At 51.3% G+C, this 19,778-nt stretch overlaps 1 protein-coding gene across 5 annotated transcripts in view; it reads right to left on the reverse strand.

Annotated features, from left to right (window-relative positions):
- LRP8 (low density lipoprotein receptor-related protein 8, apolipoprotein e receptor) overlaps positions 1-19,772 on the reverse strand; it is a 91,947-nt gene extending 72,175 nt beyond the window's left edge. For 4 of the 5 annotated variants that reach the window (XM_006879699.1, XM_006879700.1, XM_006879697.1 and 1 more), the window contains exons 1-2: positions 19,647-19,772; positions 18,759-18,878 (exon numbers count right to left, since the gene is read on the reverse strand). In XM_006879699.1, coding sequence (XP_006879761.1) covers positions 18,759-18,878; positions 19,647-19,761 — 235 coding nt within the window. In that variant the 5' untranslated portion in view covers positions 19,762-19,772. The remainder of the gene's footprint in view (positions 1-18,758; positions 18,879-19,646) is intronic. The other variant, XM_006879698.1, reaches the window with a different exon arrangement.
- Between the last annotated feature and the right edge of the window lie 6 nt (positions 19,773-19,778).

The following is a 19,778-nucleotide window of genomic DNA, read 5'->3' on the forward strand; positions in this document are numbered from 1 at the left end:
ATGTGTGTGTGTGTGTGTGTGTGTGTGTGTGTGTGTGTGTGTGATCCCAGAATGTGTGTGTGTGTGTGTGTGTGTGTGTGTGTGTGTCTGATCCCAGTCATGGTATGGTCAATTGCTTCCTATGCATCTGCAAGTTGGACAATGAATAAGAATGACAGAAGAATTGATGCCTTTGAACTGTGGTGTTGGGGAAGAGTCCTGAAGAGCCCACAGACTGCCATAAGAACAAACATGTTTGTCTTGGTAACAGTGTGATTTGGATGCTGCTTAGAGGCAAAGAGATTGAAACTTCATCTCATATACTTTAGGCATTTTGTCAAGAGGAAGCAATCTGAAAAAAGATATTAGACTGGGAAAAGGTAGGGAAGATCCTCAACAACATTGATTTACCCAGTGACTAATGATGGGCTGAACGGTATATCAGAGATGGTGAGGCGGACGCAGGATAGAGAAAGGTTCAGATGTTATTTATTGCCCCCCCCTTTCTTGTTGCGTACCGCCGTATCGGATCCAGCTGGCACAGGAGATTGCCCCTCCTTCTATAGCGGAGCATCTGGTGGATTCAAACAGCACACCTTTGGGATTGCAACACAGTCTCTTGCCACTAGGCCATCAGAGCTCCATTATAGGGTCTTTATAGGTGATAGTAGACCCGACTGCAGTAGAAGGTTGGACAATCTCCTCCCATGCAATAACTGCCTCTGAAAACTTGCTAGAGGATCAGCTATGGGTAGGTTCTGACTTGACAGTACACAACATTTGACCCGGCAGCACCTCACAATAACAACAACAACCTCCTACGTCATCTATTTCCTCTGTAAAATGAGGATAAAAATGACACCTGCTTTATGGGGCTAACGCGAGGACTGAATAAGAAGCTGTCTGGCAGGGTGAGAGTTTAGGATATGCAGTGGAGACCTAGGCCCATTAGGAGTGGCTGAGGAGGTGGGTAGTCTCAGGGTGTCTCAGGGCCCCTCAGGGCCGCTCTGAGGCAGGAGGATCAGCCAAAGGAGTAGGGTTCCTGTGCAGCCCCTGAACAGGGCTGGGACCCACAGGGACTCTGAGAATCAGAAAGAACTTATTTTTTACCTCAAGGGAAAAAGAAATGCCTTATAAAGGAATGGGCTCTCCATGCTGGGAGTTATTAAAGGTTTAATTCATTCCATAAAGACTCACAGGTTTCTCCAGGTGCTCAGGCCTTGTGTTCAGCACTAGATGAGAAAGAGAGTCAAAGATCCAATCTCACCTGCAGCAGGCCAAACTCTAAGGAGACCAAAGACATAGAAGGTGCCAAATGGACCCAAGTCTTGTCCACCACCCCATGAAGCAGTGTCAGAGCCCAGAGGAAAAGCAGAACGCTGCTGGCCAATAGGGAGGCCTGAAAAACACTTAGGGCGGTTCAAGGTGGATGGAGCTCATACCTGCCAGACAAGAGGCCCATTCCCCCTCCTGCTCTGAGCCTCTGACACCACAGGAAATTCCAGGGTCATTCCTGTGCCTGGGCTCTGCCTGCTGTCCCTGCTCTGGTCCACCCTAATGGTGACTGAGGTAGTACCACAGCTCTGGGCCTGACCTCAAGACCTCTAGTAAGCCTGATAGCCAAGTGAGGGGAGCACAAGAGGTGTCCTTGGGGCCACCCTGCAGGAGGGCTGTGTGACAGCAGAGTATGAAGAAAGAGAGTGGGTATCTCTATAAGAGAAGGTCACCAGTCGCAGGCAGGTGGTAGGCTTACCCCTTGCCCACTCTCCTTCTCTGCATCTCCTCCCGCCCCCTTCACAGTTCCCGGGCAGCAGGCCCCAAGGAGGCCCAGCAGACAGACCACCAGCTGCTGCCACCCCCCCATACAAACCCCGGCCACAAAGCACCCTTCCCCCAACTCTGCCCGCCTGCGGTGACAGCCTCTTGGCACCAGCTCGCCCCTTCCCTCCATCTGTCAGGAATCGGTGCAGACAGACTGTGAGAACCACAAGAGGAAGTAGGGACGCTGCTTGCACCCCTCCCCCTCCTGCCTCCCCAGCTCTCTCCCCCAACCCCACATCAGGCTCCCCCCAGCTCTGTCTCTCCTTTTCCTCCATCTGTCTCCATCTTTTCTTTCTGATGAAGACATCACCAGAGTGGGAGTGAGGAGGAGAACAGCCAGGGATCCCCGTTTACACCAGCACACACACAACCACAGCCCTGCTACACACCGAATTCAACCCCTGCCTCTCTCCCATCTCTTAGGAAGTCAGAGTGCTATGGGCTCAGTTTCCCCACTTGCCCAAGTGGTGAAATAATTCCTGCTGGGCTCACCTCCCACAGGTTACATAACATTGGCAACAAAGCACGGAAAGGCCTTTCTTTGTAAATCGCAGAGCCCTGGACAAGGAAAAGGGCCAATGCCCCCCGTTTCCTCCTGAAATAAAGAGCTCAGCACTGACCCCTTGGGAGTAGCCAGAACTATACATGAATAGACAGAAAAATGCCTTGAAGAGTAAAAACTCAAGTAGGAGCTCAAGAAAGAGCCATGGAAGTTATGATTTTTGCAATACATGCATAAGGGAGCACACTGATGGGGAAACTGCTGTGTGAGGAGTAGGTCTGCAATAGCCGATCAGTCCCATTGGCCTGGTCCACACTACACTCCCACCGAAGAGGCTCAGTTCTGGCTCTTCCCAACCTTTCAAGAGGCTTTACATCTCCCTTGTATGGTCCCAAAACATAGGAAGAAATAAAAATCTTTAAATTATGAGCCTCCCCAGTCAGATCAGAGCTCACAGCACCAAGGTTGCAGGGCTGCTGGGCAGAGGCCAGGGTTTGCTATGTGCAGGTTGAGTAGCTGTCATCTTGGTTTGCTCAGGGACTAATGGGGCTCCTGGGATGGTGGACTTTTAATTTGAAAACCAGGACAGTTCCGAGAAAACCAGGACAAGCTGGTCATCTCATGTGTAGGGAAGCACTTGGCAAATGAGGTGGGTGTGAGAGTGAAGCCTCTGCTTACCCCACCCGTGTCAGCTTGGTCCAGGGCTCCAGAGACTGGTAGACAGGAAGTTCTGGTCTAACTGTAGTCTCAGGACACTGCAAGGCTAATCTGACCCCAGCCACAGCTGGACAAGTGCTGATTGCAAAACTGTGCCCACAGTAATGGAGGAGGGAGTCTCCAGTCCTCCGCACCCTTCACAGCAAGGAAGTTGAGGTCTGCAGTCAGGGATGGAGCCTGTCTCAGGTCACACACTGAGTGAGTGGTCAGCACATACAAGGGATCCATTTAGAGATCCTCCCCAAGTCCTGGCAGGACATCTGGCATACGCCACATGAACACTACAGCTGGGGTTCAAAACTCTAGTCCACATCTGGCCTCTTCGCTGGGGGTCCTAGAGCAGAGATGCCCATGCTGGGCACTTGCAGCACGTGGCAGGGAAACTGAGGGGTGTGGGCTCTATGAAGGGAGAGCTCAAGCATGGCATTCCCTCTCCCCTTCCTGCCGTCCTTCTTGCATACACCCTGGCCAGGCCAGCCTGCCTCATCCGATACTGCCTTCCTAATAATCCTTGAGGTCTGGGGCCAACCATAGACTCTTATTCAGATGGTATAGACAAGGACAGAGATGGAGGAAAACACAAGGAGACCTGACCCACTGGAGGATGGGCGGAGAGTGCCAGGAGTCTTCCTGGGCCTTCCAGGCGAAGTGAAAGAGGGATGGAGTGGAACAGTGATGCTCCTGGGGCATCTCATCTTGTGAGGGGTGGAGGGTGGATTCTTGGGGTTTATGGGGTAAGGAGGACAGTGAGACACAGTGCTGGAAAGGGGACAGGTGTGCATTAGGTCCTGAAGGCTCCTGATGCCCATCTAGAAGGCTTGATCCTAGAGGAGATAGGAATGCTATGTCATTGGGAATGATCCGAGCAAAGGATCAACATGGCCCTGTACCCTCAGAAGCACCTGACTGCAGAGCAGGGAAAGCGCTGCAGGCAGGAGAGTAAAGATACAGACTGCAGTCACTCCCTGTCAGCAAGGATAGGATGTGAGAGCGGGGTGGGGACAGGTCCTGAACCGGCAGTGGGCAGGAGAGGAATTGAAGGACTTGGTCACCATGAGAGGTAAGGGGTCAGGCAAGGGGTCATGTGTGCTCCCAGGTGTCTGCCTGGGTCTCAGGCCAGGAGGTGCCTGCGGACTGGCACAAGGGGCAGAAGAGGTCATTCAGAAGAGTGCCCTAGTCACTGAAAGAGCTGGGCTCTGCTTGTCTTGTGGTGAACAGGAGACTAAGCTGTCCATAACAAAGCCACCTTTCTCGAGGCACGGTCACATCTATCTTCGCAGGGAGGTGAGCTGTGGTTCTAGGAGGCACATGGAGTTGCATTCTAACAGCTCCCATGTGGGGCCAGCCAAGGGATGGCCTTCCCCGAGGCCACACAGCATATCATCTCGTCTCGGGCAAAGTCTCCCTGACCCCCGGGGCTGGGGCGAGAACCCAGTTGGAGAGAAGACTGAGCATGCTTGAGGTGGGGCAGTGTCTGTGTGTGGAAGCTCAGAAACAGCTAAGATCAGAGTACACAAGAGAGTCACATGAAATGGGCTTGGTAGGACAGGCTGTAGTACCCGGGGACACTCCCACCCCACCACTCGGGCCTACTGAGGGACTTCTCCAAGAGGCAGAAGGTGAGGAGGCCGCAGTGACCAAGAGAGAATGTTACTCCAGCCCTGAGAGCCACAGCTCACTCATCCATTCACTCAATATGTCCAGTGGGTCCACGCTGTGCCAGGCCTGGACAATGGACACTAGAGGCAAAAGGAACAGAACAAGAGCCACTTCTTCTCTCAGTCCCCTCTGTCCTGTGCGCAGGGTGAGACCAAGCAAGGTGGAAAGGTGAGAGCGAGGGAAGGAGGTGGGTCAGTCCCTCAGCCGGGCTGCCCTGCTCTGTTTTCCTGATCTGTGTCCTCCCCTCTGAGGGACCAAACACCTCCTCCCTTGTCTTTCTGGGGCGCACGGTAGGCATAGGACCAGCTGTGCAAGCACAGTGCTCTTGCACCTCTTGCACCCCACTCACTCCTCCAGGAGTTCCCTGAGGCTCTGAGCTAATTTCCTAATGAGGTCCCTGGAAGGACACTCCCTAATTAAACTGGGACAATGATGGCCCGGGGCCACAGGAGAGAAAAAGGGGGACAAATGAGCCTTTCTGGGGGCTTCCAGAAGCTCCCACTACATGTAAGCAGGGACAGACAGAAGATGGAAGTTCAGAAAAAGAGGTGAAAACAAGTAAGCCAGTTGCCCTTGAGTGGGTTTCAACTCATGGTGATTCCACATGGGCCCAGCAGAATTGTCCCATAAGGTTTTCAAAGCTGTGACTTTTTGATAGCTGATCACCAGGCCTTTCTTCCAAGGTACTTCTGGAAAGGTTCAAGCCACCAACCTTTAGGTTAGTAGTTAAAGTGTGCACCATCCAGGGTCTCATAAAATAAGCCTAACCAAATTTTCATTGAGCACTAAACACAAGCCAGACACTAGCTCTTGCTCGTTGTCCAAGAATTAACGGAATCCTCCAGTCATCTTGTGAGCTCGGAATTGAAGGCACCTTTCCCCCTAAAGGATAAGGCATTGCATTGCCAACCCAAAAGTGGTTGGTTCAAATCCACCAGTTGATCCACGAATAATGGGCAATCTTCTCTTGTACTCTTTACAGCCTCTGAAAACCTGCTGGAGAGTCAGCTATGAATCGGTTCCCACTTGACAGTGATGAGCGAATGAGTGAGTTTTACAGGTGAGGCAGGGGCTCAAGGCGGTGACACTATCTGTCAGAAATTACTTAACAGTACCTAACAACAATAGAGCGCTCTGGTGGCACAGTCCACAGTGAGCTGTGCAACTAACCCCAAGGTTGTGTACCTCTGGTGATGAGCATCTCCTCTTGTGCGATTTAGCCTCAGAAAATTCAGTGGGTGGTGAGTTATAAGACAGCCACCAGGAGAAGGAAGTACAACAGCACCTAACAACAGCCCCAAAGATGAGATCTGCTCCCAGAGGGGAGAAATCAGCACACAATCTCCAGGGCAGAGGAGGCCTAATGCCAGGGAGGAGGGGCAAACATTTGGGGGAGTTTGTGGCACAAGGACCAGGGGCTTAAACCACACAGAAGGTGGACTTCTGTTCTGGTTGATCCAGTGCAATACTGTAGTAAGAACTGATTGACCCAGGGGTACCCAGTTCACTGGGCCGGTAAAGTTTCAGATACTTCACCTGGGCTAGTGATTATTTAATAAATACTAAATGCTAATACTACTAGTAATAAATAATACTCATATTATTCAGAGAGAGGATCTGGGATTTACATTCAAGAGACCTATCTAGACCTTCCAACTAGAAAGAAATACAATTGGAACCCAGGTCTGGCTGACACTGGAAAGGTCAGGCCCTGTACCACTTGGCAGAGGGCAAGGAGGGGTGAGGGAAGAGGAGAGGGTGAGCAGAGAGTCACAAACAGCTAAAAGAAAGTCTGCTTTCAGTGATATTTAAAAAATAATAGGCCCAGTTAGAGCTCAGCTAAAAAAATAAAACAAGCAAAAAACAAAAACAAAAAAACCCTGCTGGAGGTGGGTTCTTCTCATAAACAACTGGTTCCAGTTTCATGCAGAAGATTTAGGCCGGGTCTCCTGTGGGGGGGGTCGTGGCAGCGCTCAGCTCTGGGAGCCCTGCGAGTTTGCAGCTGATGGCTCCTGGCCCCTGCTCCCAGCCCTGGTCTCCCTAGGCCTTGGGGAGCAGGGGCCAGTTTCTTGGTCATACCTGGGGCTTGGCCATGGGTGGACTCTAGTTCCTGTGAATGCTCTGAGTCTCAGGGGAAACGAATCTTAAGAATTGGGGCTGCCAGAGGCTTGGAGGAGCAGGTCCCAATGAGCAGAAATCTTGAGGGGGGCAGGAAACTGTCCAAGGCCATTCAACAGAGCTGAGGTCCTCTGGTGCCTGGCTTTCAGTCATTTGTAAGCCCCCAGCCCTCTGGGTGGGGGCAGGTGGGGCCAACAGCACGCTGAGGCTGTGGCCTGGGGAGGAGTGGCTGCCGTGGCAGGGGGCAGGCTGGGAACAGACATTGCTGGCACCTCTCCAGCTACAATAATTCTCCACACAAACAGCCCAGTGGGGGCTTTCTGGCCTTGACTCCTGCTGCCTTGGCAGGGCGTGGGAGGAAGACTGTCACCTTGGCCCAGCAGCCTCTGTGTGTCCAGCGAAGTTGCCTCCTGCCTGGTACACATCCCCTCCTCATATCTCCTTCTCACACCTCCTCCTCATTTATACACAGAGTCCTCAAAAACACACAACCTTCCCTCATGTGTACGCACCTCCTACCCACATGTATACATAACCCCTCATCACATGTACATACCCCTCCTCCTCATATGCCCTCCTCATGTATACACACTTACTCCTCAAAAATACACATGCCTCCCTCACGTACACACCCCCCTCCACATATGTATACACACCCTCTTTGCACGTATACACACCCATATACACATGCATGCACTCGTGCACAAGGCCATGAGAGGGATTACAGGGCAGCAGACATCAGTCCAGTAGCCTAGAAAGTGAAGGAGAGGTGCTGGCCTGAATGTCCCTGGGTTCCAGCCACCAGGAAAGTCCACCACTATTCACTGGAGCAGCTTAATCTAGGCCTGATGCAGAGTCAGCTGCCAACTCTCAGAGGTTAACATGGTCCCAGCAGTGACCCAAGGCCATTCCTGGATAACTAAACAGCTCTCCTAGGCTATCTCTGCTTAGTCAGCTCCCCAAGACCACCGGAAACCTACCACCCTGGGGTCCCCAATACAGATGGGAGCCGGATTAGATGATTCCTACAGTCCCTTCCAAGTCCAAGAGACTGTGGTTCTCCCAGGCAGCCAAAGCCTCCCAACTGGCCAGCTGACCTAAATCTCTCCTGCTGCTGTGTCAGCAGCTGCCTGCTTGTCGTGTCCTTTGTAGAGGAAGAGAAACGCTGCCGATGGTCCCTTCTATTCACAGCTCCCCAGCCAGGAGTCACGGGCCTGGGAATGTGCATTTTCTGGGCTATGGTCTGAGCAGAGGAGCACAGTCTCCCATGAGGTAGACTCATCCTCATTTCATAGAAAAAGAATCTAAAACTCGGAATTTAAGTCCCAGACCCAAATCCTCCAGCTAGTGGGTCATAGGGTCGGTGGTCTTGACTCCTAACTTCTCGATGGTTGTCCAACCAAGTCATGGCCGGAGGGGAAAGGAGACCCCCAAGTTTTGGTCTCAGAGTTTTGGAAATGGATCTTATAAATCTAGTCGGTCTGCTCAGAATCCAACCCCCCCAGCCCAGATGCTCTCTAGCCCCCAGGCTCACCAGGCAGACTATGAAGGGTCTTCAAGGGCCACAGGTCCTCACCCTCAAGGCCAGCTCCAGAAGGAATATATGTTGCTCGGAGCACTGGCTGCTCTGCAGGTCTTGAGAGAAAGTACCAATGGGTGGAAGGGGAATGGAGTTCAGAGAGGGTGAATCACTTGTTCAGGGCTGCACAGCAATTTAGGGGCACACATGGAACAGTTATTTCAACTTTCCATGGGAGACAGAGTCAACAAATATCCTGAGAAGAACAAAGGATCTTGGTGGGGGTAGGGAGTCCTTGTGCTGAGACCAGAATATAATTGTCCTTTCTCCTTGCCTCGTGTAGCCTGGATCTGGCTACTTTGTCTGCTCCACGGCACTGGGACACAGTGACCCTGTGCTCAGGGAAGGCTGAGGTCCTGGCCCTGCCTGCCCCGCTGAGAGGTGGGGCTGCAAGGGACTCATATGGCATCTTGTGAGGTGGGAGGCAGTACTGGAGATACAGAGGCTAAACTGCTGGCTGCTAACCACACAAGGTCAGCAGTTTGAACCCACTAGTAGCTCCGAGGGAGCACAATGTGAGTTGGCTCCTGTAAAGATTACAGCCTTAGAAACTTTATGGAGCAGTTGGGTAGGCTTGCGATGAGTCAGGAGTAACTCAGTGGCAGTGAGTTTTGATTGGGTGAGGTGGGAAAACATCTCCTGTGGAGAGCAACATTCAATGATGAGAATGCACAAGCTTAGCAATCTTGGTCCGAGGAATTTATTTTAAGGAAATAAAATCAGGCAAATATGCAAAGAAGTGATAGATGATGTACACCCCAGCAATGCATAGAATGGGGGGCGGGGAGGGGAAATGCCAACAACCTAAACACACATCCACCAATAGGAGAACAAAGTATTAAGTAATAGAAAATTCCTATTAACAAGCACTTTAAAACAACCGAACAAATCTACTGTTATTGACACGGATATGGGGAGAAATCAAGTGCCATAACATAATTTTTTTACTTTATTTTAAAAAGCTGCTTATGTATACCAGCTCACATGCAGAGAAAAAAACCTCAGGAAGGTGATGGGGTTCTATCCATGGGCTACTGTTACCTTTGTTTCCACTTTTTGTATTGTCTGAATTTCTTATTAAAAATGGTGCAACAAACGCACTCAATGGAAAGCTTAGATTTGCGTGTACCCAGAGGCACCTTGGAAGAAAGTCCTAGTGATCTACTTCTGAAAATTACTGAAGACTCTAAGGAGCACAGTTCGACTCTGACACAGGGGAGTTCAAGCTGAGATGCAGTGGCATCTGGTTAACTGGCTAGTCAGCCCCTGCACTACCTGCCTTCCTGTGAGGTATAAGCTGGAAACCACCACACTGTGATCGTAACTGGTGTGTGTGAGACAACTGTCTTCCTGAGAGGCAGGGATAATGTCCCCTGTGGTGCCTGAAGACCAGTGACCACAGGGGCATGACATGGTTCCATGGTCCCCTTAGACTGACCATGAGGTCAGCCCACCCCATGGAGGCTGAGGTCTGTGGAACCCCAACTCTCAAGGAGCAGGTATGAGGGTGCAGTGAGGGGTCATGCGATGGACTCAGGGCCCTTATAGCCGTGGCTATGTTAAGTGGCTCTGCCAGTCACCAGAGCATACACTGGGCTCTGTGTCCCAAGTGGCCAGGTCCAGCTTTCTCAGCTTGAGGTCTCTAGGCTAGAACCCACCAAGGACTCAGAGGTCAGAATGATCATGGTACATAGCAGCTCAATCAGGGCTGAGGAGACTTGTCTTGTTTTGGGGGACCCAGATATAATCAAGAGGGCCTGACTTGTCCCTAAGAAATCCCAGACCCATTTTCCAGCTTCAGAAACCCTCAGGACGGGGCAATGGGCAGACCCTTCCCATGAGCTGCTGAACCTCCCACATCTACCCAACATCAACCTGAGCCTCAGTTTCTTCATTTTTAACATGGGAATAACAAACAAAAGGCTTTCTCAGAGTAACAAAGCTATTACGTGCAAATTGCCCAGCATGGTGCCAGGCATGCAGTAAGCAGCCAATATCTGTTATTAGCAATTTCCTCAGGAGAATCACTTCCTGTAGACATCTCACTACCCAGCAAGAGACTGGCAGAGATGAAGGAGCTGAGACAAGGAAGCACTGGGGATATTATGGGAGCTCAGGGGCTGGAGCTGAGGGGACAGGGGAAGTGACTTGGGAGAGATGGAATCTCGGTCAAGCCTTCAAAGGCTTGGCTGATCTGGTTACATGGGATTCATGGACAAGTGTAGCCAAAATTTGGTTATGTGGGATTCACGGGACAAGAGTTACCAACGCTGCTTAAGACTGGGGTCCCAGGATCCAGCTCCACAGGCTCCAGCACAGAGCTCCATGCACATCCCACAGGCCCCAGGACTGGCCTCCAGGAGAGGGTTCATTGACTGGGCTATGTCTCTCCATGGAAGAGTGCAGGCATACACCTGCTCCATCTGCCCTCTCTGTTCTCACTCTCCTCTCTCTCTCTGGAGGCTTCCCCTGCTCTGAACTGACATTTTCCCAAGGGGAGAAAGCTGTCAAGTTAGCCTCTAGCAGACAATAGGGGAGGGAGGTGCAATCAGCTCCAGGACCTAGCGGCACTGCAGGTGGGGGCAGGAGGCCTGAGGAAGGATTGTGGAGGGGACTTCCAGAGGGAGCACTTTCCTTCAGAGAACACCCCTGAGCCCTGCTGAGACAGTTCCAGGAGTACAGACCTGGATCCAGAGCAAAGGGAAGCCTGGACCCTGCTGGGCCTCCTGTCCTCCCAAGACATGCCAGGAGGAAAGAAGCTGAAAGGCTGGGCAGGACAGAAACAGCCTTCAGGACAAGAACCACAAAGCTCAAAGGAAGCCAGCTACCTTGACCCCTCCCAGGGTCACAGCCTGAAACCAAGTAGGCCTGCTTGGCCCATTTCAGCACCCCCCCAGCCCCTCCCTAAGCCCCTCTCTGCCACCCCCAGAGCCACCACAAATTGAATGGCACTAGGACTACCTCCACTGTGGCCAGGCAAAGCTCTAGTGGAGGCAAGCATCAGCTATTGCTTCTTCCTTTCCATTTATCAAGCAGATGGAGGCAGAGACGTAGACCAGAAGAGTTCCTCTAAGACAGGTGCCTGGTGACTTCTGTGCATTTACTGCCATTCATGGAACATTTACTGCTTATCAGACACTATCTTATTTAGTCCGGACAGTAGCCCTGGGAAAGAGGGACTATTATCGTCCCCAAGGTTGTAAACCAGGACATAAAACCAGTTGCGTTTAGCCCTATTGGGTTATGATTTCCACATGGGTCCCTAAGTTCTCTCTCGATTCCTGTATTTTGGGTTAGAGGACAGAAGACTTCCTGGAGGAGACACCTGTCCTGAAATCTTACAATAAAAAGGTAGCCAGATAAGGAAGCAGAGTTCCAGGTAGATGGAACATGGATGAAAATGCCTGAAGGTGCGAAGCACCTTCTCACTGTAAGGTCAGAAGTATGTTAGAAGCTAACAGCTGTGTGATGTCTCAGTATCCCAGGAAGAGGCATGATTGGGCAACAGGAGTTGGTCACAGAGGGCCAAAGTGGGATGAATCCAAGCTCAGACTTTATCCTATGGGCATGTGAGAGTCCCAGCAGGATTATGAATGGGACAGTTGCCCTGATAGATGAAGAGAAGCAGTGCTTTCTGTCCCATGACTTTGCAGAGGAAGGAGATGAAGCTGGGCCTGGTGTCTGCTGTGTGATGACTGCGCTGAGCTCAGGCGGCACACTGAAGGCCAAAAACAGCACCAAGCCAGCCAGGAGCTGGGTCGAGCTTTAATTATTTACAAGGCTGCTTCCCAGCAGGGCTTCTTAAGCCTGCAGCCCAGCCTTGTCCAACTAATGAACTCTTAGCCATGGGAGACCTCGCTGAGGCGGCTCTTTATTAAACCTGGGTGGAGGGGCAATGGAGGCTGCGAAAAAAACAGGATTTCTAAGAGGCCTCAACAGGGAAAAGAGATATCCAACACAACACAGTAGCCCAAGTCTACCCAGCGGTCCACAGACAGGTGCACTGAAGTCTTCCAAGAGCTCGGGCAGCACGGGGCTGAAGCCTTGAGCCATCATTTCAAGATGGGGAAATGGAAACAGAGGGAACTTGCCCAAGGTCATCAGCCAGCGTTTGAGACATCACACATTCCAAGGTTAGGTTGCAGGCACTCTCACTTGAGCAATTTCACTTGAAAATCCCATGCCCCTGGGCCATGTACTTGACCCCTCAGTCTCAGTTCTTGACCTTGTAAAATGGGGAAGCAGGTGCTTCCAGTTTACTCTAGTTTAAAGACCAGCAGAAGGTTAGATGATACTCAGAATTCTGAGCACAGTGCTGGCCCCATAACAAGGGCTCAGTAAGTGTTGTTGTTGGTGCTCTGAGCATAAAAGCTGGCCAGAGACAAGAACCTCTGTCCCCAGACTGGGAAACAACAGGAAACTGAGTCCAAGGGCCAGCTGGTCTACGTGACTCAGGTCCACAGCCAGGAATCCCACCCCACTTCCCCTGGCTAGGCCACTCCCCGGGTTTCCACGGGCCTGGCTCTCCGCTTCCAGCCCCTTCCTCCACTTTGAAGGTCCTTTGAGCTGACAACTGAAGCCCCATGACCCTTCCTCTTCCCCATTCTGCCAGCAATGCCATGTCTCCAAAGGGCCAAGTTCCATCCACAGGGAGGATTATTAGAATTTAGAAGGCTTTCATTTGAGTCTTGAAGTCCCTGCATGGTGCAGTTAACACATTCGCAGCCTACTGGAAGGTGGTCTGTTCCAGTCCACCCACAGGTACATCACAAGAAATGTCTGGTGATCTGCTTTGGAAAAATCGGCCATTGGAAACCCTCTGGAGTACAGCTCTACTCTGGCATACTGAGGAGTGGCATGAGATGGGGTCAACTGAACAGCAACTGCTTAAGGAAGGGACGGTAGGGCAGGCTAGGTTGTGTTAAGTTGTTTGTTGTTATGTGCCCTCAGGTTGACTCATAGTGACCCTAGGAACAACAGCTCTGAACCCTGTCCTATCCTGTGCCATCTTCATCATCTCTGATAAATTTGAGCCCACTGCTGCAGTCCATCTGGTTGAGGGTCGTCTTCTCTTTCCCTGGCCCTCTGCTTTTCTAAGCATAATGTCCCTTTCCAAGGACTAGCTCACATTAACCTGGTTTAAATTCCAAAGAATTTTGTGTGCTTCACCTCTCTGAGACTCAGTTTTTCCCCAGTAAAAATGTGGACAGTTTAGGTCTCTAGCTGGTGCACAGTTTGTACTCAACGGCTAACCTAAGAGTTGACAGTTCAACACCTCCACTCCTCAGCCTTGTGATACTTTAGACAAAAAGGCTGGATGATCTACTTATGCCAAGATTACAATTAAAAAACATTCCAGTGACCAGTTTTGCTCTGTTCACCATGAGTTACTGACAGTAACAACATGCCACCTATTTTTAAATGGCAAGCTTTGAAAGAATGGTATTATCATCTTTCAAGACCTTGCTCAGCAGCCTCCTCTTCCAGGAAGTCTTCCTTGGATTCAACTTGAAAGGTCCCTTCCTCCAGCCTTCATCATCTGTCCATATTTATCAGCTCTATCATGGTCCCTTTGAGAGCATAACTCATTTTTGCCTCACTCAGATCTCACTTATAAATTATATTAGCCATTTTTTCAGTTCCCTAGGGGTATAGACCTGGGGTGATTCAGATCTTTTCCAATGGGGCAGGAGTATCAAGGCGAGGACAGAAGTAGGAGGGGGTGGGATGCTGAAAGGAGTGGAATGGTGTGAAGCAAACGGGAATCAATAGCTTTAACAGGTTGTTGTTGTTATGTACCGTCAAGTGGAAGGAACTCCTACCTGACTGCCCCCTTAAGGGGTCTTTAGAGGCAGTATTTCACATGTGAAGAGACTGCCTATCTTTCTTCCAAGGAGTTGGTGGTGGATCTGAACTACAAGCTTTTAGGTTGGCAAGGCAATTTCTTACCACTAAGCCACCAGAGCAGTTAAAAGAAATTCCAAGAAGGTGGCCCAGAATGAGGGAGGTCCCCAGCATGAATGGAAAGGAGGGAAGGGGGGAGGAAAAACATCTTTGCATGCCTGGCCTCAATCCAGTCACCCATTGCCACTTTAAGATTTCCTTCTGAGGCTATTAGGAGTCTCTAAGACCACAGAGGTGTGAGTTAATCAAATTCAATGTCCTCCTCTTCACCAGCCCTGATTGAAGACTTTCTACAGATACAGCCTATGGTGACGGGAAAGCTACTCCCATCTGGCCAGATGAGGAAACAAAAACTCAGAAAAGTGAAGTGGTTTGCAACTTATTCTCAGTACTATCAGCAAAGAAGTCCTTGGTTGGTACAAACAGTTAAGCACTTGGGTACCTGTGGTTGGTGGTTCTAACCTGCCCAGAGACGCTTGGGGACGTAAGCTTAATGCTCCTTTGGGGCAGGGATGATGAAACTTCACCTCCCTTGGGCTATATTTTTAGGAAAAACCAGTCCTTGGAGAGAGAAAGGCAGAGGGCTAGCAAAGGTCCTCAATGATCTGGGCTGATAAAGTGACTATAGTGGTCTTGAGCATGCCAGGACGGTGCAGGGTAGAGCAAAGTCCAGACGTGTGGCACACAGGATTGCTATGAGTAATAGAGGATTCAACAGCATCTAATAACAACAATAACATTCCACTCTGCACATATGTGGTCACCAAACTGAGTCAAAGTCAATTTGATGGCAACTAACATCAAAGCCCTTTCCTTTTTCCACTCCAAGTACTCGGCATCCTTCTCTGTGATTCCACCCTGTCTACCTCAAAAGCAAAGCAGAAGCCCAGAGAGGCCATTGGCACGTGTAAGATCCCACCTGGGTCACCTCAACCACCCACCCCTTCACTCCTGCAGCTTGCCCAAGACCTCATGAGAGAATGAAAGGCAGCTGGTTCAGCACTGGGGGAAGCAACGTTTCAGCCTCTGGATCCTCCCACACAGATCCTAGCCTCAGCACACTCAAGGCGCTTGCATGCAGGAAGCAGGCACAAGACCCTGACCAAGCCTGCTATTCTGCTATTCTAAGCTGTGTGACCTTGGACCAACTCATTCAACTTTTCTCAGCCAGCATCCTTATCTATAAAATGGGATGGCAACAAAAGCTTCTCCTCTTCACAGCCACCTTCATAAGACTGTTGATAGAAAGACCCAAGGAAATAAGGTGTAAAGCCAGCCCAAGAGCACAGTTTCTTAGTTCCCCTGCCTCATTCTCTGTAAGGATCTCTGGTGGCATAGAGCACAGGTTGAACTGCTATGCAGAAGGTTAGCAGTTTGAATCCACTAGCTGCTCCTCGAAAGAAAGAAGGGCAATGTCCTCTTGTTAAAAAAAGTGCCCATCTTTAAAGCATAAGATTATTCCATGGAGTTGTTGTTGTTAGCTGCCATTGAGTCTAGTAAAACTCATACTGTTCTATCCTGTGCCATCCTCACACTTCCTGACTCTATGGAGTAATAAAATGCTATCAACTCAATTGTGCTGGGTTAATTGGGGTTTTTCAGGTGCCTGATCCAAGACATGGTCTTTTTAATTGCTTCCTATTCATCTGAAAGTTGGACAATGAATAAAGATGATGGAAGAATCATTGATGCCTTTGAAATGTGGTGTTGGGGAATACTTAATATCATTCTGACTATCAAAAGAATAAATTAGCCTGTCTTGGAGAAAGTGCAACTAGCATGATCCTTAAAGGTAAGGATGGTGAAACTTTATCTCACATAATTTGGCTTGTTATGAAGAGCGGCCAGTCCTTGGAGAAAAAGACAGTAAGCTAAGAAAGGTAGAGGGCTGACACAGGGACTGTAATAATGGGCTCAAGCATGTCGCAGATTATGAGGACGGCACAGGACAGGACAAAGTTGAAATCTGTTGTTCAAAAGGGTGCTATGAAGGGGAGCTCTGGTGGCCTAGTGGAAAGGAGCTGCAACTACATTCCCAGAGGTGCACGGTTCGAATCCACCAGATGCTCTGCTGGGAAAGGAGGGACAATCTCCTCCTGTACCAGTCAGATTTGATTTGACGGTACACACACACACACACACACACACACACACACACACAAAGGGTGCTATGAGTCATCTGGGATCTAACAATATAACAATAACATACTTCCCCAAGATCTGATGGCCTAGTTCTGGAGAGCTGTGCTGCCAATACAAAGACCAAGCCTTTCTGGTGATTCAAAACAACCACCATTTCCACAGGAAAAAAAAAAAGAGTCTCCTTCTGTTCAATTTATAGCCTCTGAAACCTGCTATGAGTAGGTTGGATTCATAATGAGTCAGTTCTAACTTCACGGGGTGGGGGGTGAGAGAGAGAGACTGAGACTCTCCCATCATCAAGGGGCCAAAGGCAAACAGCTCCAAGTTATATTTTATATAGGCATAACCATTGTCCATAGCTTTCTTCAGTGGCAATGATGAGGAAACAGCCAGGTTCATGACAAGATTAAGAAAGTCAGGTGCCTTTCCACTTTCCAACCAGTTGTTCCGTTAATTGGAATGGTAATCTCTTAATGTTTCAGTTTTTCAATCTATACAACAGGGCTACTTTGAAAATCAAAGGAGCTAATATGAAAATAAGCACTTCCCATAATATGTAGCAAGTGAACAGTCAACACTTGTTGGTCTCATTATTCTGACTGTTGTTAAGTACTGGAGAGTCAGAACCGATCCACAGCTGACCCTCCAATGAGTTTTCCGGGCAATTACTCGTCTATGCATCAGAGAGCTGGACAATGACTAAGTGTGACGGAAGAATTGATGCCTTTGAGTTGTGGTGCTAGAAAAGAGTCTTGAACATACCATGGACCACCAAGAAAACAAATAGATCTGTCTTAGAGAGGGTGAAACCAAGTTTCTCCTAGGAGGCTAGCATTTTGAAGTTCCATCTCACATACTTTTGGGCACATGGCCAGGAGGGACTGATACTTGGAGAAAGACATCATGCTCAGAAGGGTAGAGGGACAGCCAGGAGAGGAAGACCCTGGATGAGATGGATTGATATAGTAACTAGGACAATGTAGGTGTGCTGGAGTCAGTAAGACTGACTCAGAACAGGGCAGGCGTCAGCGCTGTTGTACATACATAGGGCTGCTATGAGTCTCAGGCGACTCGATGGCACATAACCACAACAGCATACTTCCCATCTTTCTCCCGCAGAGCAGCTGGTATATTCCAGCCACTGCATTTGGGTTGGCAGCATTAACTCCATCCTACTAAGTCATATGACTTAAATTCACCCTTGGGGAGGGAATGGGGCTTGAATGGGCAGGAATGAACTTACGAGTAACGGGTGCCTTGTCCAGGTATCTCCACACCCCGCCTGGTTGAAAGAGCTATGGGGTGCTGGCCAGAGAGGTGGGACTGTTCACACGGCAGGTGTTTGAAAAGCCCTGTTTATCTGTTTCAGAACCACGATCCTTCCACTGTCGTAACTATCTACTAAGCCACTTGGGTTACAGTCATCGGAAACCATGCACACAACCGCGAGGGAACATCAAAAGTTACCCCCAGGTACTCAGCCAAGGCAGTCTGCCACCTCCCCAATGCAGCTGGTTCTTGTAAAGCCTCGGGCTCCTCCAGCCCCTTCCAGGACATAAACTCTTCCTTCTAGCTCTCCGCTTCCTGGTCAACCCTACGATTTACACCAGCGCGGGACAGGCAGAAGAGCACAGTCCTACTCAACAGGATGGCACAAAAAAATGTCTTCATGATGACTCGGCATAAAAGCAACGGTCGCCGGCGTTCCGGCCCCGCCCACACCTACTGCCCCCGGGAAGAGCGCGGAGGTGTGGCCGGGGCGGGGCGAGGGCAGGCCCCCAACGCCCTGGGTGCCCGAATCTTACATACAGGCCGCACCACGATTGGCCATTTAGGCCACTGGGGGCCATGGGGTGGTCCTCGCCTAACCAATCAGGGGCCCCTGGGGAACCCATTCATTCAGAAAAACCAAGCCTGGAAAGGAATCGTGGCGCGGCCGCAAGCTTCCGCGTGGAACTTCAAAACACGTGCGCGCCCCGTGGGGCCAAGGTGGGAGTCCACGAAGGTGCAAGCGCCAGAGGCTGGTTTTATGGAGAAGAAGACGGCTGCGTACCCGCCCGCAGTTGCGGCCCTGCAGTCTGGACACAGCCCGCCCTCTTCGCTGTACACAGCTCCGGTTCCACTCACAGCCTCACTCGGTCTCGCCGGGCCCCTTGCTCTTATTTGGTCACTAAGAGTCACCAGGCCCCGAAGGAGGTGGCCCCCAGGTGACTTCGGACCCAGGCGTCAGTGGCCCTGCGGTGGCTGCATCCACGTGTGCGCTAAGCATGGCGCTCCCCACGCACGCTTCTCGCCCTCCTCCCTCCCCGAGCCCGCGCGCCCCGACCGGCCACTCACGGCAGTCGTCCTCGTCACTGTTGTCCGAACAATCGTCGTCTTCGTCGCATCTCCACACAGAAGGGATGCAGCGCTCGTTCCGGCACCGGAACTGGTCCTCCTCGCACTCTTTGACTGGCCCTGTGCGAAGGACCAGGGAGAACAGGGCGTGAGGCGGGTCCACTGGCTCGGTACGCGCTCTCCATCGTGCAGCCCGAGCCTTAGAGGAGGGTCTGCAAGGGCGGTGGAGCAAAGGGGTGGGTGATGCTGCGGCAAACAACCTGGGGAAGCCTCCAACACCCTGGAGCCGCGGGGAGAGGAGGCTGGCTGGGAGGGGCACTGTGGGGCCGGGCACACAGTTACAGTCGGGTGCCACACTCCTGGGGTTTACCTTCCATTTACATTTGCTCACATCTAAGGCCCACAGAAATCATGCTAACAGGGACCACAAAGAGGACCCACACTCACCGTGACACCAGCACTGGCTGCCCTGAGCACACTCCCCTTCACTTGAGCTCTGGGGTCCCCGGAAACGCATTGTCAGCGGGGAAGCTGCCGGGCTCGGCTCATCGTGGCGATGGAGCGCGCTTATTAAACCCCAACACAGCCCCCTTGAAGGCATAGATGATCCCCGCCCCCAAAGTTCTCGGCCAGGCCCAGCTGCGCCTGTCCCCCAAGAGCAGTGCCTGGAGGGCAGAATTCTCAACCCTGGGGAACAGTGTGCGGAAGTGGGGGTACATAATGTCGAGAGCAAATTAAATAGTCAGGTGGTGAAAAGCCTGTCCCCACCCCGTCCCCTGCCAGCCCCAGGTTCGGGGTCTTCGCCGCAGCTCTCCCCCTCCCCCTGCCCGCCTGGCCGCGCTTTGTTGGAGGTTTAGGCGGCGCAGAGCCGGGACCCGCCGCACGCACCTTGGCCGCCGCGCAGCAGATCCGCCGCCGCCGCTGCCGCCGAGAGATGCTGGAGCCGCAGCAGCAGCAACAGCATCGCTAGCGGCCGGAGCGCGCCCCGCTCGGGGCGGCCCATGGCGGGCCCGGGGCTCC

The sequence above is a fragment of the Elephantulus edwardii genome, unplaced genomic scaffold (genome assembly GCF_000299155.1).
Source record: "Elephantulus edwardii isolate Elephantulus edwardi_28Jun2011 unplaced genomic scaffold, EleEdw1.0 scaffold00005, whole genome shotgun sequence".
In the NCBI taxonomy this organism is placed as follows: domain Eukaryota; kingdom Metazoa; phylum Chordata; class Mammalia; order Macroscelidea; family Macroscelididae; genus Elephantulus; species Elephantulus edwardii.